The sequence below is a fragment of the Meles meles genome, chromosome 18 (genome assembly GCF_922984935.1).
Source record: "Meles meles chromosome 18, mMelMel3.1 paternal haplotype, whole genome shotgun sequence".
NCBI classification, from domain to species: Eukaryota; Metazoa; Chordata; class Mammalia; order Carnivora; family Mustelidae; genus Meles; species Meles meles.
Window position 1 is genome coordinate 31599888 of NC_060083.1, and position 24106 is coordinate 31623993.

A 24106-nucleotide genomic window follows, 5' to 3' on the forward strand; every position below is an offset into this window, starting at 1 on the left:
TCCACCTCTAGCACATCCCTTTATGGCCTGCACAGGGCGGACAACTCCCAACACCTGCACTTACTATGCCACTGCCAAGGGCCACAGCTAATTACGGGCAGGTTTCTTCACTCCTAGTCTGGTGTTCTTTCACGGTCCCCTGCTGAGTTTCAGTGAGACTGCAGTCCTCACTTAAAACTTTTGGAAAGCGTTGGCATTTGTTTCTGTATAAAGAGAAGGCAAAAAGAATGTACTTAGACTCTAATATTTCTTTTTCTTTTGAAAATTCAGATTTGCTAGAAAACTATTAGAAATAACTTTTCTTATATATTATGTTTTGGTTATCTATTGCTGTGGAGTAACAACAACAAAACCCCAAACTTAGTGGCGTAAAATAACAGTGATTTATTATTTTTCACAACTCTATATGGGTCAGAATATGTTAGGGCTAACCAGTATGATAATTTCATTCCACGTGGCATGGGCTGGGATCACCTCCTTGACTGTATTCAGCTGGAGGCTGGGCTGGGCAAGAAGGTCCAAGGCCTCATTTATATGCCTGGTGCCTTGGATTAGTCTAATTTCTCAGTTCCTAAATTTTTAATTGCACCAAAGGAAACATTACAAACTTCCCATTATTTTAAATACCTATTTTGAATATATTTCTCAGTATATTCTAAGCTCTCCTTGGTGACCATGACATTTTTCAGAACATGTGTTATTTGATGCTCCATAATAAAGTTGTTGCCTTCAGGCCCTGCTAAGGAATCTTTGCCCCCATGCAAAGGCCTCTGTAGCTCATACTTTAGGGAGCTTATGACCATTTTGTTTTATAGCATTTTAAAATTACTAATTATTTTTCTTAACATATAATGTATCATTTGCCCCAGTGGTACAGGTCTGTGAATCATCAGGCTTACACATTTCACAGCACTCACTGTAGCACATACCCTCCCCAATGTCCATAACCCAACCAGCCTCTCCATACCCCTCCTGTCCAGCAACCCTCAGTTTGTTTTGTGAGATTAAGAGTCTCTTACGGTTTGTCTCCCTCCTGATCCCATCTTGTTTCATTTTCTTCCTTCCCTAACCCTCAATCCCCCCACCCTGTCCCTCAAATTCCTCATATCAGGGAGATCATATGATAATTATCTTTCTCTGATTGATTTATTTCACTCAGCATAATACCCTCTAGTTTCATCCATGTCATTGCAAATGGCAAGATTTCATTTCTTTTGATGGCTATATAGTATTCCATTGTATATATATACCACATCTTCTTTACCCATTCATCTGTATATGGACTTCTAGGTTCTTTCCATAGTTTGGCTATTGTGGGTATTGCTGCTATGAACCTTCGGGTGCACATGCCATTTCGGATCACTACGTTTGTATCTTTAGGGTAAATACCCAGTAGTGCAATTGCTGGGTCATAGGGTAGTTCTATTTTCAACTTTTTGAGAAACCTCCATACTGTTTTCCAGAGTGGCTGCACCAGCTTGCTTTCCCACCAACAGTGTAGGAGGGTTCCTCTTCCTCTGCATCTTCACCAACATCTGTCATTTCCTGACTTGTTTTTTTTTTTTTTTTTTTTTTTAAAAGCTGGGGGAGAGGGTATTTTTTTTTTTAATTTATTTATTTGACAGAGAGAGATCACAAGTAGACAGAGAGGCAGGCAGAGAGAGAGGGAGAGAGGGAAGCAGGCTCGCCGCTGAGCAGAGAGCCCGATGTGGGACTCGATCCCAGGACCCTGCTGAGATCATGACCTGAGCCGAAGGCAGCGGCTCAACGCACTGAGCCACCCAGGCGCCCCCTGACTTGTTAATTTTAGCCATTCTGACTGGTGTGAAGTGGTATCTCATTGTGGTTTTGATCTGTATTTCCCTGATGCCGAGTGACACGGAGCACTTTTTCATGTGTCTGTTGGCCATCTGGATATCTTCTTTGCAGAAATGTCTGTTCCTGTCTTCTGCCCATTTCTTGATTGGATTATTTGTTCTTTGGGTGTTGAGTTTGATAAGGTCTTTGTAGATTTTGGATACTAGGCCTTTATCTGATATGTCATTTGCAAACATCTCCTCCCATTCTGTCATTGTCTTTTGTTTTTGTTGACTGTTTCCTTTGCTGTGCAAAAGCTCTTGATCTTGATAAAGTCCCAATAGTTTCATTTTTGCCCTTGCTTCCCTTGCCTTTGCCGATGTTTCTAGGAGCTTATGACCATTTTTATGCATCCTCTTGCCTTTGCACATCTTACTACCATCCCAGTGCAACACATTTGTTGCCTTAACTTGCTGCAGGCTAGGAAATATAATGAAGTTTGTTAAAATTAGAATAAGCAGATCCAGAATTTTCTCTTTGGAATAAAATACACAGGCTTTAATTTAATTTACTTTTATTTCCAAAGTATTGTAGCTTTTATTTTATTGTGTCTTATTTTCATAGCATCCCCACTGATGGATTCAGGGAGATACTATTTTCCCTGTTTTATGGATGAGGAAGCTGAAACAGAACACTCTCTTACATTATTCTGAGTAAAGATTAGACTAGAAGCCAGGGTCCAAGGCTCCTGCCACAAAGCTTGCTACCTTAATAATAATACAGAGGAAAGTTATTGGACTTTTTAAAAAAGATTTTATTTGACAGAGCATAAGCAGGGAGAGTAGGAGAGGGAGAAGCAGGCTCCCCACTGAGCAGGGAGCCTGACACAGGGCTTGATTCCAGGACTACAGGGTCATGACCTGAGCCAAAGACAGACGCTTAAACACTGAGCCACCCTAAAAGTTACTGGATTTTTGAAGTCTGTTTTTTTCTGCTCATCCTTCACTTGCTCCCAGTCTAGACTGCGTTTCTGGGGCCAACGTTGCTGTGTAATGTTGTAAAGACCTCCAGCCGAAAGATGAGTTACTAGATATGAAATACACACAGGGAAATCATCTTAGTAGGTTTGGTTATTTCTACACATTTAGTAAGAATGGCTTGAAAAATAGAATGTGAAAGTGAAGAGGAATTCCTTCATCAAAGCACTGAAACATGTTTACTGCTTTTTAAGCTGCCAACTTTTTGTGGACCTGGAAAGCAGAGCACAAGTGAACAATCACAGCCCACTCAAGGAGCCAAGCACAGTCTGGAAAGAAACAGGAGCCCAAATATCAGCAGGTAGGTTAACATTTTATTCTCTGTGTCACCATGTCTTTAGACTCCCATGTGACCCCAGAGGCACTTAATGATCTTCATGTGTCTTGTGACAAAGAGACTGTGGGTGATGAAGAACACTAACACAGAAACAGATCTTGGCAGGTTTTCTCCTCCAGGTGAGCGGAAAGAGCCATGTAACGGAAACCTGTAGGAAAAAGCATCGAAGGTAAAGGAGCTGGCAGGTTAATCCGACAGAACTCAACATTTGTCAAAAGCAAAGCACTTTGCCTTTCCAAAGCTGCCCAGATTGTTTTTCTTAAAAAAGGAATGCCAGGTATTCCATCTGTCAGTGCTCCAGAAACCAAACTATTTGGAAACAAGTGTTCCTCAAAATAAGCATCCCTGACTCCAGAGCAGGGGCTGAGCAATTTAACTGTTACCATGCAGCCTCTGATTTCCAGCCAAATCTATGAAATGAATTGGCTTCAGCACCGATCATGGGAAAGAGAGCGTATGTGTACACTGAGTTTTTAAGAATTTAGGTAAAACAAATTTTATTTTGCATAGGGGTAATTATTAAAGGCCCATAAATGTGTTTCAAGATAGACTAGTCTGTCAATTTCAGTTTTCCTTTCCTCTGGTTAAATGGTAGCTTTAATCCATGCCTTTGGAGTCAGTTCTTCTGGAAAAAAGTAACTTTTTGTTTCTCTCCCAGTGGTGACTGAGACTAATGACAAGAGTTTGCTTTTCCTTTCACGTTGGTAAATGTGTTCATTAGGGAGAATCAAGGAAAATGCCCAGACATTTTTGTTCAGAGTGTTTTACCCTTACAAAGGGAATTATTAGAGAACCAACTAACTGGCATCAAAGGGGTTAGAGCCCACATCATTGAGAGAAGCAGATGCGGAGACAGTATGGCCATTAGATAACAAAGCAAAGCCATAGTTGTGGAATCCGATACACCCATTCACCATGTTCCCCCAACAGAACAAAAAACAGACTAAAGAAAAGTTTAACATTTTGCTACCAATCCACCAAGTCTTCCTGTATGTTTTCCAAAGACGCTTAACCAACTGAGTCACCTAGGCACTCCCATATAGGTACTTTTATATCCTGATTTTTCATCTTACATTAGAACAAGAGCATTATCCCACTTTATTAAAAAATATCCAGGGGGTGCGTCTGACTGGCTCAGTCAGAAGAGTATGCCACTCTTGATCTCAGGGTTGTGAGTTTGAGCCCCAGTTGGATATAAAGATTACTTAAATAAATATTAAAAAGAGAAAACATCCTGCAAATTTGAACTTACTGGGTTCCCCCATTATTTAATTTTACGTAGTTTCATGCTTTGATCCATTTTGAATAGGGCTGCAGTGACTTGTCTTTGCAAATTTTTCTGCACTTTGGATTATGTCCTTGGTGATTGCCAGAAGCAGAGTTACTAGGTCAAAGGGTTTAAACATTTTAAAGATACTTGATAGATGCTGCCAAATTGCTCTTTAAGGAAGCCAATCAGATCTGACCTTTCCAGGTCAGCAGTCTTTGTGTTCTGGTCCAGTGGGGAAGCAGGGCATTCAAGATAATGAGGAATTCATATATATGCCACAGGTCCCGTGCTTTTGAGGAGTTATTTTAATAGATGATGAAATGTATATATGATCAAGGATATGTAGAGGAAGAAAGACTCCCTTGTTTTTCAGATGAGGAAACTTGATCCACAAAGACTGAAGTATGCCAGAGGCAGGCAACTGGTTAGTGGAAGGTAGGGTCTAGAACTCAGTGAGGCTAGGCTGAAGAGCCCTGAATGTTCTTCAGGCTCCCTGGTGTCTTAAAGGCCATGTTTGAGAATGTTAGTTATTGTGCTCTCACTGACCTGGTGTGTCTGTTACTGGAGAATTCTGATAGAAGGGTAGGAACAGTTAGCAAACCATCACCTGTGTTCTGTGGCATTGTGGGTGTGGGGGGCTCTGCTAGACCTCAGAAGTCTGTCTAGTGAAACTCGATTTCAATTGTGGGTTTCTTCTTCCTGTGAAAATTTCTCAAGAGTACTTTTAGCATCGTGAAATCTGAAATTGGAAACTGAAAATAACCTTAGAGGTCTTCTAATCCAGTCCCTTCATTTCTTAGCCAGGGAAGGCCTAAAGAGTCCAGTGCCCAAACCAGGCTGACTCAGCTTAGTAGTGCACTTGTCACTGTGTCAAGGCACCCTAAGGGCCCTGCTGTGTCATCCAGCCCTAGCCAGGGCTCTGCTAGGTAAGGAGTCTGTGGTCTGAACATTGTGGAGTCTTGCGCTCTCTGGTGGTGGGCAAGAGTCAGTGCAGCCCCAGGAATGACTGCGCCTAGGGGCTGGTCCTCTGGGTGGGCTGGTGGGCTCAGGCTTGTGTCAGAAACTTGAGCAAACGGTGTATTTGTGTCCACCCTGCTCCCCTTCCCCCAAACCTACATAATTTAGGATCAGTATGGAGTCTGTATCTTCTGAAATCTGTAATGCAAAGTCAAGAAATAATGAAGATGATGGAGAGGTACACTTAAAGTGGAAAAGTGAGTAAAGAGCCATAGGTTCTGTTGAGCCAAATGAAACTTAAAGTGTATTTCTAACCTGCTTGTTATCTCTAAGTACACAGTCTGTATTGCACCAGCCTCCCACATTCTTTTCTTCTGTTGGATCATTCCAGTTTAAAAATTAAGGCCTTTCTGATTACAAATTGCAGAAAGGAAATGTCTTTCTTTCTTTCTTTCTTTTCCCCCTCGTCCTCCTCTTTCTTTTGTTTACCGCTTACTCAGGAAAGATAAGCTTTTATTAAGATGGGTCTTTTAACATTGTTTAGATGAACATGTTTTGTGTTACTTGTCCAAAGAAAAGAGACTATCAAGCCTGCCACTCTGTATACTGTTCTGTTCAGTGATTTATTTTTTAGGAAAAAACTTTTTTTCATTTCTAGACTTTATAGGAAATATTTCCATTGTACATATATTGATGCATATTATATAACAATTGTAACAAAACAATATGCAGTAGAAATTTAATGTGTAACATTCATTATGAAAGTAAAGAGCATGTAGTGTCACTTTTGCATATCCTGTGGGCGTTTCCTTTTGTATCAGTTTTATAAGCTTGAAAGGATACAGTCTATGTTTTTTTCATACTAATGTTAAATGACATTAGCAAAAGTATAAAACATTTGGAATGACTGTATGCTCATGCAGATACACATATAAAATAAAGAAATGAACACAGACATACACACACATTCTCACATAATATGATCTCTGCCTAGTCTAAAGGAACTGGACAAACTCTAGAATCCTTTCCATTAGTCTATAGAGATTGTGAGCCGCAGGTGTTATTTATTTTTTTTTTAAGATTTATTTATTTGACAGACAGAGATCACAGGTAGGCAGAGAGGCAGGCAGAGAGAGAGAGGAGGAAGCAGGCTCCCTGCTAAGCAGAGAGCCTGATGCGGGGCTCGATCCCAGGACTCTGGGATCACGACCTGAGCCGAAAGCAGAGGCTTTAACCCACTGAGCCACCCAGGCGCCCCCAGATGTTATTTTCTTATAAAATCTTCACAACAAGTTCTATCTACAAGTTTTCTGCTATCTTCCATTCTAAAATTCAGAAATGTACTGAAATTTTGTCCTTCCTTCTGTTATCGATTCTTTTCTCTCTTCCCCTTCAAGCTCAACAGGGCAAGCTAGGGATGGTGCAGTTCTAAAAAGACAATTATTATGACAATATGAGTTATGAAAGTGTTATATAGCTCTTTAAGAAGGAAAAGCTTTTGTCCAGTGTTCACGGTTCTGTTTTAAATGCTGCTTTCCCTTCTCTCCAGTGGAGGTGAAAGAAATGGCAGAGAGAGCGGCTACTGGGCAGCTGGCGGTACCACCTTGGCATCCTCAGAGTAGTGTGACTTTAGAGGATGAGGCTAAAGATGAGCCTGATCTCCTGCTGCAGCCCCTGCTGAGGGACCCTGAGAAAGTGGGCTGGCAGTGCACTGTAGAGTATCCCAGGAAAAATGAGGAGTCAGGAGGAAATGGCAAGTATGACAAAATGGACAACAGTAACTGTGACAGTAACCAGCATGGCAGACAGCCTGGGCCTCGAAGCTTCACCAGTAAGTTCAGTTGGAGGAATTGGGATAGATGAGCTCTATCAAGTTACTCACTCAAAAATAAGTAAGCCTCCTGGCATATTTCCTTTGCTTGGTCTTCTCTCCATTCGCATCTCTCATGGAACCCTGAACTGCAGGGGAAAACAAATACCTTATTGATTCCCCTGTCCTTCCTGGATTTGTGAGTTTTCCTGATACTGGAGCAGACCCATTTGCTCAAAGAAAGTTAAATAATCTCTATACAGTAAGCCTGTTCCTGGCTCTAACCTGGCAGAGAAATGAACCTTTCTTACCTGAATACAGTGGTAGAGGGCTGTTCCCTACTGCCCATTTCCTTGCATTGCATTTTAAGCCAGAAAAACTCCACTGGCTCCCAGAGATTCTGTGCCAGAAGAACCTAGAGACAAATGGCATTGACTGTCCTCACTTTATAGATTTATAGGTTAAAACTGAAGGCCATGTAGTTCCACTTGGTAATTTGCTTGCAAGCAGGGGATGGAATATTATTTCTTTGTTGTTTATAAGTCAAAGAAAGATGCATCTAAAATTATCACTTAGGTAGAAAATCTACTTGCCTTGGGCTCTTAGTATTTAGAATCTGTTCCTTTTCAAGCACTGCTCTTGAATGGGTGGGCAAAAGGATTGATGATACAGGACCATGTGTTGGGGTCAGGCCAAACTAACAGTCTCCACTCTCTGGACTGACCCTGACAAATGGGACATGGCCACCCTTGGCAGAATAGCCACACATCTTTTCTCTCACACCGTTCTTCTCCCCTTCCATGCCATCTATTTTGCCAGTGATATTTTCACTGAATGACTATGGCCCTGGTTCTGTCATCATTAGGTATCAGGCACCTGTCTCCCCGAAAAAATGAGCAGCCAGAGCATAGTGAAGTCTTTCAAGCAAGTTCTGATGCATCTGTGGTCATTGAGAAATCTTACAGCGTAAGTAATATGGCCTGCAGAGCCAGGTTGAACCCAAGGAATTGAGTTGTTATGTATTATGCCAGTGAAATAATATCTGTAGTAGTTCTTTTTTGTTGGAGTACGTACTCTCATGTCTGTGACATGAATGAGGAAGTCTTTCTTTCCTGCCTAAATACATTTTGAGTCATTCCAACTCAAAGCACTGTGTATCTTAGAGTTTGTGCAGAACACAGAAAGTGTCAGAGTCAGGAAGCCCTTGAGCTTCCTATCTAGTTGGATAGATAATACCAACTCTGGAAGCACAGTGTGAGGTCAGGTATCAAAGCTCACGGCCCAGCAGGTGACTGAGGTCTGATTGGAGTAGCAAGAGCAAGGCCAGGGTTATGATGAGAGTTCCTTCACCTAGAATGTCCTCTAAGACCCAGAGACAGCTCTCGGTGGAAAGCATGTGTTCATGCCTGACAACTGCACCTCCACAGGATCAACGCATTGAGGCTCCAGCCCTGCAGGGGTTTAACACACCCTTGAAGCATGTGGTTGGGCCACAGTCCAGCCAGGCTAAGGAACCAGAATTTTTTAATCATTATGATATGAGGACACAATCACTTAAAGAATACAAACAGCAACTGAAAATGAAATAATATAAAAATACAATTGTGGAACATTTAAGATCTTTCAACGAACATACTATTGTATTTAATCATAGCACACAAACCATTCACAAGGACAATTTAAGACAGTTTATTCTTTTTCTCACATGGGCGCTGGAAGGATAGGCCATGTTAAGCACGCTGGCTTGGCTGGAGAAACAGGTCTGTCAGGGAGGTGAGGAGGGTATGTGAGGCCAGGCTTATCTGAGAAGTTTCAATGTGATATGAGAAGTAAAGGGAGCAGCTGCCAAGCATGTGGCAAGAAGAGGTGTGTGGCAAAAGCAGCATCCAAGGAAATAAATCATAAAACATCTGCGGAGAGATGACCGAAGGTATGGAGAGGAGCTAGTTACCTGCCCATGTGGGGATCAGGGGCTGAACAGGGAGAAGAGCAAAAAAGGAGAGGTGGAACAGAGATGTTGAAGAAATAACTGGGACTTTTGAATTTTCAAGTTTGTTTTTTTTTTAATATTTTATTTATTTGACAGAGAGAAATCACAACTAGGCAGAGAGGCAGGCAGAGAGAGAGGAGGAAGCAGGCTCCCTGCAGAGCAGAGAGCCAGACGCGGGGCTCGATCCCAGGGCCCTGGGACCACGACCTGAGCCGAAGGCAGAGGCTTTAACCCACTGAGCCACCCAGGCACCCCATCAAGTTTTATTTTTATTATTGAGATTGCATCACTATTTTTTTCAAATGATTTATTTATTTGAGAGAAAGCACACATGCACAAGCTGGCATGAGCAGGGGGAGGGGCAGAGGGAGAGAGAGAATCCCCGAGCAGACTGCCCCCTGAGCTCGGAGTCCAAAGAAGTGGACTTGATCCCAGGACCCTGAGATTGTGACCTGAGCGAAAATCAAGAGTCAGAGGCTTATCCGACTGAGTCACCCATGTGCCCCTGCATTGCTACTTTTAATATCATGTTCCTTCATTTTTTTTGAAACTGTAGCACCCACAGGACTCCTCAGTTCTGAGCTGCCTCAGCTTCTTTGTCTAGAGAACAAAGCATCTGTGGCTGGCTGTTCAAGCTCAGGCCCAGCCTGGGTTGTCTAGGACCTTTCTTCTTAGAATTTCAGAGCAGAAATGTCACCCAGCTCCCTCCCCCTCCATTGTGCAGATGAGGACTATGCGTCTCAGGGCTGTCATTGGCCTCACTTGCTGCAGAGGGTTCACAGCTTATAGTGGGGAAGGAGGGAAGAGGCAGGTGTGCAAGCAGGCAGGGAGGGTTGGCTTAGGGAGTGTCACCCTGACTGCTGGGTAATTTTAGATAACCTCATTATTAACACTGCATCCAACTATAAAGGATTTGTTTATAATGAACAACAACCTAAAAGTGATTTCCTACATTATTAATAGGATCAGTCCGTGCGATCAACTTGTTCACCAGAATCTTCTGAGGACATAACAGATGAATTTTTAACTCCAGACCATGAATATTTTTATTCCTCGACTGCTCAAGAAAACTTAGCTCTAGAGGTAAAAACCACAGTTTAGGGAAAAGTACTTTACAGCTTTCTCTATTGCCTTAATCCTTTTAAGTTGTTTTTATTGAGAAAAATAGCTTACACATAAAAGTGTGTAATGTTGACTTAGCAGTCTTTTCAAATTTTGAGAAAAAATCTGAAAAATAAGATGTTTGAGGTCATATACAGTTTCTCCCAAAACTGTGGTTCCTGCATTTGTACAGCGCTTTGTACTTTTTTTCAAAACGCTGTTCTTCATGTTACCTGATTCACATATTCTTCCTGTGGAGAAGAGAAGAAGGCCTGCTGTTATTCCGCTGTGTGAAGAAGTGGTGATCCGCGTATGTGGGGAATTAAGCTTGGCCTGCCAAAGTGTCAGTGGCGGGAGAGCAAGGATCAGAGGCTAGGACTCAGCATGGGTATGACGCTGGGCAGTGCATGGGGCTTTCTCGGGAACTTGCCCAGGATTGACAAGCACCTGTTTGTACAGAATATTTTCATTTGTAAAATGAAGCTGTTTGGATTTTCTTATTCATTTGTATAATTTCTGCCTCACCTTCCTACTAACCTACCACCTTTTTTGGGCATTTTACCAATATGGAAGGTGGGGTGGAAGAAAGGGAGGATTGATTGTATGTTTCAAACACAACATTTGACTGACAAGAATTCAGTGATGCAAAAAAACATCATTTCCACTATTCTGTACTTCTGATAACTCAGAGTAATTTTTCATTATTAATCCATCAACTATTCTTTTTTTTCTATTTTTTAAATTAATTAATTTTTTTATAAACATATAATGTATTTTTGTCCCCAGGGGTATAGGTCTGTGAATCACCAGGTTTACACACTTCACAGCACTCACCATAGCACATACCCTTCCCAATGTCCATTACCCCATCCCCTCTCCCGACCCCCCTCCCCTAAGCATCCCTCAGTTTATTTTGTGAGATTAAGAGTCAGTTTTGGTTTGTCTCCCTCCCGATCCCATCTTGTTTCATTTATTCTTCTCCTACCCCCCTAACCCCCCATGTTGTATCTCCACTTCCTCATATCAGGGAGATCATATGATAATTGTCTTTCTCCGATTGACTTATTTCACTAAGCATGATACCCTCTAGTTCTATCCACGTTGTCGCAAATGGCAAGATTTCATTTCTTTTGATGGCTGCATAGTATTCCATTGTGTATATATACCACATCTTCTTTATCCATTCATCTGTTGATGGACATCTAGGTTCTTTCCATAGTTTGGCTATTGTGGGCATTGCTGCTATAAACATTCGGGTGCACGTGCCCCTTCGGATCACTACGTTTGTATCTTTAGGTTAAATACCCAGTAGTGCAATTGCTGGGTCATAGGGTAGCTCTATTTTCAACTTTTTGAGGAATCTGTTTTCCAGAATGTTTTCCAGAGTGGCTGCACCAGCTTGCATTTCCACCTCCTACACTTAGGAGGGTACCCCTTTCTCCGCATCCTCACCAGCATCTGTCATTTCCTGACTTGTTAATTTTAGCCATTCTGACTGGTGTGAGGTGATAGCTCACTGTGGTTTTGATTTGTATTTCCCTGATGCCCAGTGTCCATCAACTATTCTTGATTTTACTGTGAGCAGATTGGGATGTTAAGAAAATCTTTAATAAAAACATACAAAGTATATATATCACATATTATGTACATGTGTATACATACATATATACGGGTAAGTGTGTGTACACATACATAAAGTGGAACATGGAGAAAAGTACACAGCTCTTATGTGTGCAGCTCATGGACTTGCACAGACTGAACACATTCATGTAACCAGTACCCAGATCAGGAAGCAGTCCTCCAGAAGACCGCCCCCTCCCCTGCCCCAGGGCCTCCTCCCAGTCACTGCACCCTTTCAAAGGAACCGGTATTCTGACTTCTCACCCCAGAAAGTAACTTTGCAGTCTGCGCTATTTTTCCAAACTTCTTTTTCTTTTCTTTTATCCTAATTTATTTTATTTACTTATTTACTTATATATTTATTTATAGATTTTATTCATTTATTTGAGAGAGAGGGACAGAGAGAGCACGAGTGGGGCGGGGGGCAGGTGACAGGGAGAGGGAGAAGCAGACTCCCAGCTGAGCAGGCTCCCATTGCAGGGATTGAAATGGGGCTCCATCCTAGGACCTTGGGATCATGACCTAAGCCAAAGGCAGACACTAACAGACTGAGCTGCCTAGGCACCCCCCAACCTTTTTTGGGTTTTCTGATGAAGGTCCTAAGAATCAAAACATCTTTGTTGGGGTGTCTGGGTGGCTCAGTGGGTTAAAGCCTCTGCCTTCAGCTCAGGTCATGATCCCAGGGTCTTGGGATAGAGCCCCACGTCCGGCTTTCTGCTCAGCAGGGAGCCTGCTCCCCCCACCTCTGCCTGCCTCTCTGCCTACTTGTGATCTCTGTCTGTCAAATAAATAAATAAAATCTTAAAAAAAAAATCTTTGTTGGAATGTTGGGGAGAGAAGGAGATAATGACATAAGGAAAAGTCACACAATTCCTCCTCACAGTGGAGGCAGGGGAGGGCTTGTTGAGGAACACAGAGTACAAATGATCCTTAATGTCTTTGAAACAGGTTTGTTCTTTTTCTATTAAAGATGCAGGAAACTTATAAAGATTTTCAAGGTTTAAGAACATCTCCTACCTTTTGATTAGTATCCTTCATTCTCCAGTGACCTTCTTCCTTTACCCTTTTACTCTTTTGTAGACCTCAAGTCCCATAGAAGAGGACTTGGAAGGAGTACAAGATGCATCTGCCCAACCTCCAAGCTTTGGTAATAAGCTCTTAAGGCAGATTCCTTCTCACTTGCCTTCACTTTCTATTAGATGACAGATCTTTAGAGCTGGAACAGTCCTTAGAGATAACCTCCTCCAGGCCTTTGATTTTACAGATGAAGGAACCTAGGGTCAGGGATTTCCCTTCATTAGAATGAATCTCTGGCCCCTCACCAGCCTCCTGACAGCCACAGATCATGTTATCTGTACTTCCCCTTGCACGAGTTTAGTGGTTCCTGTTCCTCCTCCTCCCCCTCCGCTCCCTTTCCACCCCCTCCCTTTCTGCCCCCTCCCATCTTTCCTTAGATTCCTCACCCCTTCGGGGCACACACAGGTGCTTGGTTGTCTTCACGGAGCTGACTTGAGAGGTTTGCTCAGGCCATACAACTGGTTATCGACACAACAAAAACTAGAACTTACTCTTCATGTCCTTTTCCACCCAGAATTTTCCTTTGCTTGCTTAGCATCTTGGCAAAGAGTTAATAACAGCCAGTAGTGCACAATCAACATAACATCCTTCCCTTGGGAGGCCTTGAGTTCTATATAACTCAGCAACTGCTTTCCCTTACATGGGAAGTTAACCTTGGATCAGCTGCCGGGGTGAGATAAGATATAAGTGAACCCCTGCTTCTGATACAGACATTTAAAAAATTGTGCACTTTTACTCTTTTAGGGTATATAGCCATCAGTTTTAAAGCCAAATGCCCACCCCCTGAGCCATGTAGATGTCTGTGGTCATGTCTCAACATTCTGAACCCAGGCATGGTGGGCTTGGGTTTTGAACTTACTCGCTCCTGTCCTCCTGCTGCACACTGTCTTCTGTCTCTAACCTAATTCATGACCCTGTCACAGCTGAGAGCATTTTAAGAAGCAATAAGCTTTGAGATGAACAGTTAAATCCTCAGGACGACGTGTTAAAAGTCCCCAGACCTGGGTCTTGGGTCATCCACTCTTTTCTGTGGAGCCTCTGTTCATGATCCTATTCTGTGTGAGCCTTGCCTGCACGTAGCCATTTCACTTCTGTTTGGAAGAGGGTTGAGTGGGATAGAGAAGTTATGGGGCAGGTAGGTCAGAAACCCAGGGCTAGTTTGATATAGACATCTGAAGTACATGAAGAAGCCTCTGATTTCCACTCATTTCCTGCTTTTGGCCTTTCTCTCCCCCCTTTTCCACAAGGGCTCTGACATGTATCCCTTCCCTACCAGGCAATGCCATGGGTAACAACTGGACATACGCTGGGTCCCAAGCCCAGTTCTGCCACTTTTTTTTCCTTCCCACTGCATGACCTTGGGCAAGTCATTTCACCCCAGGACCCCACTCTCCTTTTGTATAAAGGAGAGAGACTCTAAAATCTCTAAATGTTCCTCCAGCTCTAATTGTGTTTATTAGGCATTCCATTAGGCTTTCTAGTTTTATGCTTTCTAGGTATTTGAACAAGTGTCATGAGAAGAAGAACCCCAAAGCTTCTCTACTGGTGGGGTAGAGACCTCCTTGGTATCTGCTAAAGGTGACACTGCTTTGGTGGGCTTCCCCATCGCCCACCACACCACGTGTTCCTAAGGAATGGGAAGGGGATCATGAACATTTGCCAAGAGGGAAGGCTCTATAAACCAGAGCAGTATAGTGGTGGGAAGGAATATGGATAGTGGCCCTGTTTGCCCTGAGATCAGCAAAATATCTTACTGAGAATTGGTGGGGAGTAACTTTGGACACTCGATGTCAGGGAGAACAGAAGAGAGTTGAATTAGTGTTGTCTCACCACCCTGCACTTTAAGTGGAGCCTGATGGCTGGCCAAGAGGCACAGTTAGCGCTCTGGGAATGCCCAGCTAATGGTCTTTTCTGTTTGGAATCTTTAGTGAACAAACAGTTCTTGGTTTCAACGCCCCCTGGTGTCTGTTGACAGGAACCAGGTCAGTTTGCTTTCCTGAAAAGACAAAACAACATTTGTCTCCAGAAATAACTGATGTGGTTATAACTGAAAGGCCGGTAAATGGCTTGATTGTATTCTGAGTGTCAGAATGTAGTTACCCCCTCGGAGCAAGGAAAATAAACTTTCAGAGCAAAAACCTCTCCTACAGCACTCAATCCAAACCCAATAGGAAGCACTTTGTTTATTCAGATTATTTCTTATTCTGGACCAGACCAAGGGGAATTCTAGGGAATGAATATAACAGTCTGAGCTGGCAAAAATTCAATTAAAAAATGCATTTACTTTATTCTTTCAGGTGAAGAAAAGTTCCAAATGAGAAAAAGATCTGGAAGGAATGCTGAGATTTTAGCCAGGTCTCAATTCCAACCCATACGAAGGTATGTGCTAGTATTTTATTCACAGTTTCAGACTCACAGAAGTAATGTTAAGTGATAATACCCATATGTATATATTGCTTATCCTCAAGTGTTCTAACCACCATGTCAGAAAAATTAGCTTTGGGCACCTTAACTTTCTTAGGATTTGTTCAGCAGGATTGTGAAAGATCGTGAACAGGAGTCATTATCTGTATTCAATGATAATTCAGTCATTATCTGTATTCCTGTATTCAGGAGTCATTATCTGTATTATCTGTATTCAGAAATCTGAATACAGATTTCTCATTACAGAGAAATGAAGACTTAATGTTTGTATAAAAACATAGACATAGGGGCGCCTGGGTGGTACAGTAGGTTGAGCATCTGACTCTTGGTTTTCCCTCAGGGTGTGATCTCAGGGTCATGAGCATGGAGTCTGCTTGGGATCCTCTCTCTCCCTCTTCCTTTTCCCCTCCTGCTCATGCTCTCTCTCAAATAAATAAATACATCTTAAAAAAAGGAAACACATACTTGAATGTTTATAGCAACTTTATTTATTTACTTATTTTTACGACTTTATTTGTAATAACCAAAAACTGGAAACCCAAATGTTGTCCACAAGTAAAGGATTCTACAGACTGGTACATCCAATACTGTGGAATACACCTCAGCAACAAAAAAGAATGAACTGTTGACGCATGCAACAATCTGGACAGATGCCAGGAGGGTTATGCTGGGTGTAAAGAGCAGTCCTCCAAAGTTATTTACTATATGACTCCACTTATATAACATTCTCGAAATTATAAAATTATTTGAGTAGTTTCCAGGGAATAAGGTAGAGGCAGGCAGTAGGAGGGAAGTAGACATGCCTATAAAACGGCAGCATGAGGGGCGTCTGGATGGCTCAGTCAGTTAAGCATCTGCCTTGGGCTTGGGTCATAGAGGGCTCCTTGCTCAGCGGGGAGTCTGCTTCTCCCTCTGCCCCTTCCCCTGCTTATCTTTTCTCTCTCTCTCATAAATAAATAAAATCTTAAAGGGCACCATGAGGGATCCCTGTGGTGGTGGAAATGTTCTGTATCTTGACTATATCAATGTTGGTGTCTTGATTTGACACTATGGATTTGCAAGATGTTACCATTCAGGGTAACATGGGTAAAGTATGTTTTTTTAAACTTCATGTGAATATGCAGTGATCTCAAATGAAAAAGTCTAATTATAAAAACTAATAATAGATATAAAATGTCTGATACAATAACACTCAATTTATTTTCCCTATCTCTAGGCCTCAACTTTTTTTTTTTAATTAACATACAACGTATCATTTTTTTCAGGGGTACAGGTCTATGATTCATCAGTCTTACACGTTATACAGTGCTCACCACAACACATACCCTCCCCAATGTCCATTATGCAGCCACCTCATCCCTCCCAACTCCCCCCACTCCAGCAACCCTCGGTTTATTTCCTAAGATTAAGAGGCTTTATGGTTTGTCTCCCTTTCTGGTTTCGTCTTGCTTCATTTTTCCCTCTCTTCCCCTATGACCTTCTGCCTTGTTTCTCAAATTCTACATTTCAGTAAGATCATATGATAATTATCTTTCTCTGACTGACTAATTTCGCTTAGCATAATATCCTCTAGTTCCATCCATATCATTGCAAATGGCAAGATTTCATTTTTTGATGGCTGCATAAAAGTCCCATATATATATATATATATATATACACACATACATACATACTATACACACCACATCTTCTTTATCTAGTCATCTGTCAGTGGACATCTGGGCTCTTTCCATTGTTTAGCTATTGTGGACGTTGCTGCTATAAACATTGGGGTGCAGGTGCCCCTTCGGATCCCTACATTTGTATCTTTGGGATAAATACCCAGTAGTGCAGTTGCTGGGTCATAGGGTAGTTCTATTTTCAACTTTTTGAAGAACCTCCATACTGTTTTCCAGAGTGGCTGCACCAGCTTGCATTCTCACCAACAATGTAAGAGGATTCCCCTTCCTCCGCGTCCTCGCCAACATCTGTCATTTCTGGACTTGTTTATTTTAGCCATTCTGACTGGTATGTGGTGGTATCTCATTGTAGTTTTTTTATTTGTATTTCCCTGATGACAAGTTATGTTGAGCCTTTTTTCATGTGTCTGTTGGCCATCTGGATGTCTTCTTTGCAGAAATGTCTGTTCATATCTTCTTCTGCCCATTTCTTGATTGGATTATTTGTTCCTTGGGTGTTAAGTTTGATAAGTTCTTTATAGATTTTGGATACTAGCCCTTTATCTGATATGTCATTTGCAAGCATCTCCTCCCTGTTCTGTCAGTTGTCTTTTGGTTTTGTTGACTGTTTCCTTTGCTGTGCAAAAGCTTTTGATCTTGACAAGTCCCAGTAGTTCATTTTTGCCCTTGCTTCCCTTGCCTTTGGCAATGTGTCTAGGAAGGAGTTGCCGTGTCTGAGGTGGAAGAGGTTGCTGCCTGTGTTCCTCTCAAGGATTTGGATGGATTCCTTTCTCACATTGAGGTCCTTCATCCATTTTGAGTCTATTTTCGTGTGTGGTGTAAGGAAGTGGTCCAATTTCATTTTTCTGCATGTGGCTGTCCAATTTTCCCAACACCATTTGTTGAAGAAACTGTCTTTCTTCCATTGAACATTCTTTCCTGCTTTGTTGAAGATGAGTTGATCATAAGGTTGAGAGTCCATTTCTGGGCTGTCTACTCTGTTCCATTGATCTATGTGACTGTTGTTGTACTGTCTTGATGATTACAGCTTTGTAATAGAGCTTGAAGTCTGGAATTCTCTCTTCTGCCTCATTTATCCTAGGAGTTAGACCCTCCATTTTTTATTGTACCTCATAAATAGCCTCTTTGATTTTGACTTGGTTAGATTTTATTTCTCCAGAAAAGGATTCTCTAGGGTCTTCTATGCTTTTTTCTTTTTCTTTTTTTTTTAAAGATTTTATTTATTTGACAGACAGAGACCACATGTAGGCAGAGAGGCAGGCAGAGAGAGAGGAGGAAGCAGGCTCCCTGCCGAGCAGAGAGCCCGATGCGGGGCTCGATCCCAGGACCCTGGAATCATGACCGGAGCCGAAGGCAGAGGCTTTAACCCACTGAGCCACTCAGGTGCCCCTTCTATGCTTTTTTCAAGCCCAGCTAGTATCTTTATAATCGTTATTCTGAACTGTAGTTTTGACTTCTTGCTAATATCCCTATTGATTAGGTCCCTAGCAGTCAGTACTGCCTCTTGTTCTATTTTTGAGGTGAGTTTTTCCATTTTGTCATTTTGTGGAGAGAAGAATAGATGAGCAAGAACACAAAATGCTAAAAGAGTAACAAAAACCTAGGAGAAATATACACTTAACAAATCAGAAGAGACTTGAAACCTGGCAGAAAAGGAAAAAAAGGGAGATAAAAAATGAAGAATATGATCAGGCTGGTGAATAGCACAGAGCCACCACTAGATTTGGGGTGTATTTCGTCTGTTATTTTTGTCTGAAACTCCCTCCCAAAATTTTAAAGAAAGAAAAACTTACATATATACAAAAATAAGGTTAAATACAATGAAGAAATGGCATATGAGTGTAAAAATGAAAATTTAAAAAAGATTTTAAAAAAGGAATTGGTAAGTTGGTTGAAGAAAGAAGAAAAAAAAAAAGAGAGAGAGAGAATATTCAGGCAGATGAATAGAACAGAGCCATACACTAGATTTTGGGTATATTTTGGTCTGTTAGGAGAAGCTGTATCCCAAAATTTTAAAGAAAGAAAAAAATATATATAAAATAAGGTTAAGTACAATGAAGGGATAGAATATGACTGTAAGAATAAAAATTAAAAAGATTTTTAAAAAAGAACTGATAAGAAGTTGGTTGAAAAGGAAAGAAGAATAATTCGAAAAAAATAAAGAAAATATTAAAAGTTTAAGTTGAAAGACTAAAGAATCATGGGGGGAAAAGCCATGAATTCTATGTGCTGTATTCCCTTAGCATTGAAGTTGTGCAGTTCTCATTGATTGGTGAACTTGGTGTTGGCTGAACATTCTTGTTGATCTTCTGGAGCAGGGGCCTATTGCAGTGATTCTCAAGTGTCCGGAGGTGGAATTGCATTGCCCTTGCCAGGGGTCAGGCTGAGTAATCTGCTCGGTTTGCTCTCAGCAGCTTTTGTTCCCTGAAAGCTTTCCGTCCAGCTTTAGAGGCTGAGAATGAAAATGGTGGCCTCCCAATCTTTGGCCCCAGAGAATCCGAGTGTGCCCTCGGAGAAAAGCAGTCAATCCCTCCTGTCTCCCTGGTCTTCAGCCATACACCGTGCTCACCCAGTTTGTGACTGAGCATTTCTCTCTGGCGCATGGCCCCATTTAGGGTCTCCAAACGTATCAGATTCCTACAGTGCGCTCCTGTGCCGTTCCTCCCAGTGGAGGACGGGGCGGGGTCTCCCCGATCTGCCACTTGTGGCATCCCTGCTCGAAGGGCAGTGGCCTGACTGTGCTGCAGATCACAGTTTATGGCAACCCCGAGCTGAGAGACCCCTCTTCAGCTCCGTCTTTGCAGCTGGTTTCCCCACTTGGATACTTGGGAGTTCTGCCATACTCAGGTATCCCCCAATCTTTCTGTGACCCTGAGGGTCCTGAGACCACACTGTCCTAGTGAGGGTTCCACCCCCTACTTAGCCACCAGAGAAACGTCTCTTGTGGCTCAGACTTTTAAAAGTTCCGATTTTGTGCTCTGCTGCTCTATCACTTGCCAGTGGCCAGCTGACAAAGACCCTCCACCCCGGTCTATCTTCCCATATATCACCTCAGATTCACTTTTCTGCACATCCCAGCTTGCAGAAAATTGTCGCTTTTCTATTCATAGAGTTGCTGCTATTTTCTTTGTTCTCCATTTGAATTCGTAGGTGTTGAGAATAGTTTGATAGCAATCTAGTTGAATTCCTAGGACTTGGCAAAATTTAAGTCTCCTAACTCCTCTGTTATCTTGGACTCCCTTTCAACTTTTTTATATATAATAATTTTAGTTAGTGTTTCCTAAACAGCTACCATATACCAGTACTTGGTTTTCTCAAATTTAATTTATGTAACAGTTCTCTGAGGTATATACTGTTATCTCCATTTTGCAAATAAGGAAAGCAAAGTTAATTTTTTCTAAGGCTATAGATAGTAAGTGGATGTATTGGTCAGAGTAGGCTAGATTATGCTATATAACAAACAACCCCAGATTTGAGTGCCTCAAAACGCAAAAATTTATTTTTTGCTCATGCTCCATGTCCATCATGGATTGGCTAGAAGTGTTCTGTGTTACATTACCTTCTATCCAAGAACCAGGCTGAGGAAGACTCCATCTTGGTATTTCCTTGATTGCTCAGGTAGGAAAAAAGGGAATATGACCTTAAGGTTCCTGCCCAAAAGTGATTCCAGTCACTTTCACTTATATTTCACTTATATTTCACTGTGTCACTATCATGTCACTATCATGACAAGTCATGTGGCCATTTATAAAAGGAGGGCAAGAAGTGCTATCCTACTGTATGCTTAGAAGAGAAACAAATAGTCCAGTGAATAGAATTAATAAAGTCACAACTCGGGGCGCCTGGGTGGCTCAGTGGGTTAAGCCTCTGCCTTCGGCTCAGGTCATGGTCTCAGGGTCCTGGGATCGAGCCCCGCATCGGGCTCTCTGCTAGGCGGGGAGCCTGCTTCCCCTCTCTCTCTCTGCCTACTTGTGATCTCTGTCTGTCAAATAAATAAATAAATAAATATCTAAAAAAAAAAAAAAATAAAGTCACAACTCAGTCCAAAATCTGTGCTCTTTCCTTTGTACCATTGGTTTCATAGGATTATTGCAAAGATTAAAAATATGAAAACATACAGAAGAATTTAGCAATACACAATTATAGTTTGTACTCAACAGATATTGAAATGGAATCCTAGACAGTGGTTAAAGTAGAAACAAGTTAAGTTTGTCTTCAGTATTCTTTTCTGGTCATTTTTTGGCATAAGTCTCTCTTGGCCTCCCCTGATGATCCATGCAGAAGGCTGTCTCACTGGGGCGCCTGGGTGGCTCAGTGGATTAGGCCGCTGCCTTCGGCTCAGGTCATGATCTCAGGGTCCTGGGATCGAGCCCCGCATCAGGGCTCTCTGCTCCGCAGGGAGCCTGCCTCCTCCTCTCTCTCTGCCTGCCTCTCTACCTACTTGTGATCTCTCTCTCTGTCAAATAAATAAAATAAAAATCTTTAAAAAAAAAAAAAAAACTGGAGTCACAGAGGTGAATACAGGAAAAACTAAAAAAAAAAAAAAAAAAGGCTGTCTCACAGTTGGTAAGGTGCCACGGCTGTGCCCTTTGCTCCAGCCTCCATGCCCAGCAGATTTCCTGTGCTCTCTTGATTTACTCAGCAACTTACTGTCATATAGCATCATTGGCTGGTTTCAGATGGGCTGATGCTTAGAGGGTATTTATTCAATCTCTGGGGAGGAAACTGAGGCCCAGAGCAAGGCCCAGACATGCCCGAGAACATATGGCTAGTCAGTAGCAGACCCAGGACCAGAACCTACTTTTTATTTCTGAGTTTAGTGCCTTTCCTGCTGCTTCTCACAGGGCTAATAAACTGGTCACCTTGTACCAGGTTGGAGCATTCTGCTGACAGGAAATTCATATAATTTTTCTTACTTTCTCTCTTACAGTTCTGAAGGTGAACAAGAGGAGACATTAAAGGAATCACCAGAGGAGCTGAAAGAGAAAGACATGTAGGGCCACCAAAGGGTTGCCTAAGGATGCTGTGTAAAGTCTTGGTTTTAGGGGAATAGTATTTCCTTATTTGTAAGAGAATACTTTCTTCCCATTTTTATATATACATTTAATGTGAGCGTGTTTCTTTCACCAAAAAGCTGTATGTGATCTAAATCAATAGCATCTTATAATCAAGGAAATACAATGATAATGATGATGATGTTAATAAGTTTACACTTGAGGTAGATGAAATCTGTTTTCCACATAAATATATTTTCATCTGTGGAAATAGTTTCTTTTTAGCTGCTGAGATATGTTTAAAGTTATTATCTCTTTTTAGGATATTCTCTAATATTCTCTTTCAGATACATAAGATATTCTAAGATAGTCTAATTGTGGCCTACTGCCAAATAAAGATTATTGTCAAGAGCATCCTTGGAAAGTACCCCTTGGGAATATATTGTTTGATTTTTCTAAACATCTCCTAATTACTTTGTGCTTTCAATTTCTTAGATCCCTGACAGACATTCAAGACCTCTCCAGTATCTCCTACGAACAAGGTGGTTCTTTTACGGAAGTCTCCTGCAAAACACCCAGAATAAACCATGCACCTACAAGTGTCAGCACTCCGCTCAGCCCAGGTAACCACTGCAGGGAGGAGAAGGGTTTGGGAGAAGGGTTCCTGCCCCACTGGCTTTGGGAAGACTGGCAGCTGTTTCCCCACAGTGCAGAGGTGTCTCTTTAGTTCTAGAGCTGGTGGGGATAATCCCATGGGGGCCCATGTAGGCGTTGGTGGTGATGGTTATTGAGCAGCTATAGGGAGTTTTTTTTATTTAGGTGGTAGAGACACGCAAATGCAAACTGTACTTTGTACTCTAGCACTACTAAATTTAGTGCAAATACATTGGCTTCTCTTGTGTTTGTAACTCAAAACCTATTGTGCTTAAATGTACGTAGTTTTGAGTCCTGCAGTCTCAACAGCCAGCATCAAATAGCCTTTCTGTGGTGTCCTTAGTCCCAGTATATTTGTGGTTCAAATAATCTCCCTTTATTTTGATGGCCAAGTTTAGAGACTGTCTTTTTTTTTTTTTTTTTTTTTACTTTGAAGAGTTATGTCTCATATCAGCAGTTATTTTAGTTATTAACAATTCAGAGAATCCCTGGAATAGATATAGAGTTTTATGTTTTTGTTTTTAAATAATGTAAAGGACTTGGACAATAATTGCCCTCTTTTCTACAACAGGGTCAAGTTCTTCAGCTGCCAGCCGGTATAAAGACTGCCTTGAAAGTATCACATTTCAGATTAAAACAGGATCTACCTCGTGCTGGAACAGTCAGGAGTCTATTCAAACTTCATCTGATACATTTTCAGCAGTTCGAGAGAAAGCAAAGAGCCTAGATTCCTTTCTTACTTCCTCTGAAACTGTCCCTTCAAGATTGACTGATCTTGTAAGTATACTGACTCCACTTTCCATACTCATGGAGTTAGCCCAGTGGCTTTAGGGATCCAAAGTACTAAGATTTCTCCAAATCCATTTTACAAAGAAAACAAGAAATAAGCTGGATCTTCTCTAAGCCTCCTTGGGGTGTTTCTCTGAGTCTGTATTATAGGATATATCTTGGGGTTTTTTGTCCCCCCCCCCGCCCCTGCACCAGAAATAATGCTTGGCAATTTCTTTCTTTTAAAAAAGATTTTATTTACTTATTTTAGAGAGAGAGAGTGAGAGAGCAAGCACACAAGCAGGGAAAATAGCAGGCAGAGGGAGATTCAGTCTTCCTGCTGAGCAGGGAGCCTGATGTGGGGCTCAGTCCCAGGACCCTGGGTTCACAACACGAGTTGAAGACAGATGCTTAACTGACTGAGCCACCCAGGTGCCCTGGCAATTTCTTTAAAGAGCCAAACTGCCACAGTTTATGATGCTACTACCTTCACCTGCAGTGTACTTTCTGTCTACACATCTCCTACTCACTTGAGGAGGCTTGAGTTCTCCTTCCTCTTTGATGCCTCCTCTGCTTGGTTCCCTGAGAGTT

The 24106-nt window shown here is 41.8% G+C and overlaps 1 protein-coding gene across 1 annotated transcript in view; it reads left to right on the top strand.

Annotated features, from left to right (window-relative positions):
- Positions 1-24106, top strand: part of TEX14 (testis expressed 14, intercellular bridge forming factor) — a 64887-nt gene that overhangs the window by 27536 nt on the left and 13245 nt on the right. Inside the window, exons 14-24 of the mRNA XM_045986249.1 lie at positions 3029-3135; positions 5242-5367; positions 5567-5655; positions 6948-7229; positions 8074-8174; positions 10162-10281; positions 13000-13066; positions 15294-15375; positions 22030-22092; positions 22589-22716; positions 23319-23524. Coding sequence (XP_045842205.1) covers positions 3029-3135; positions 5242-5367; positions 5567-5655; positions 6948-7229; positions 8074-8174; positions 10162-10281; positions 13000-13066; positions 15294-15375; positions 22030-22092; positions 22589-22716; positions 23319-23524 — 1371 coding nt within the window. The remainder of the gene's footprint in view (positions 1-3028; positions 3136-5241; positions 5368-5566; positions 5656-6947; positions 7230-8073; positions 8175-10161; positions 10282-12999; positions 13067-15293; positions 15376-22029; positions 22093-22588; positions 22717-23318; positions 23525-24106) is intronic.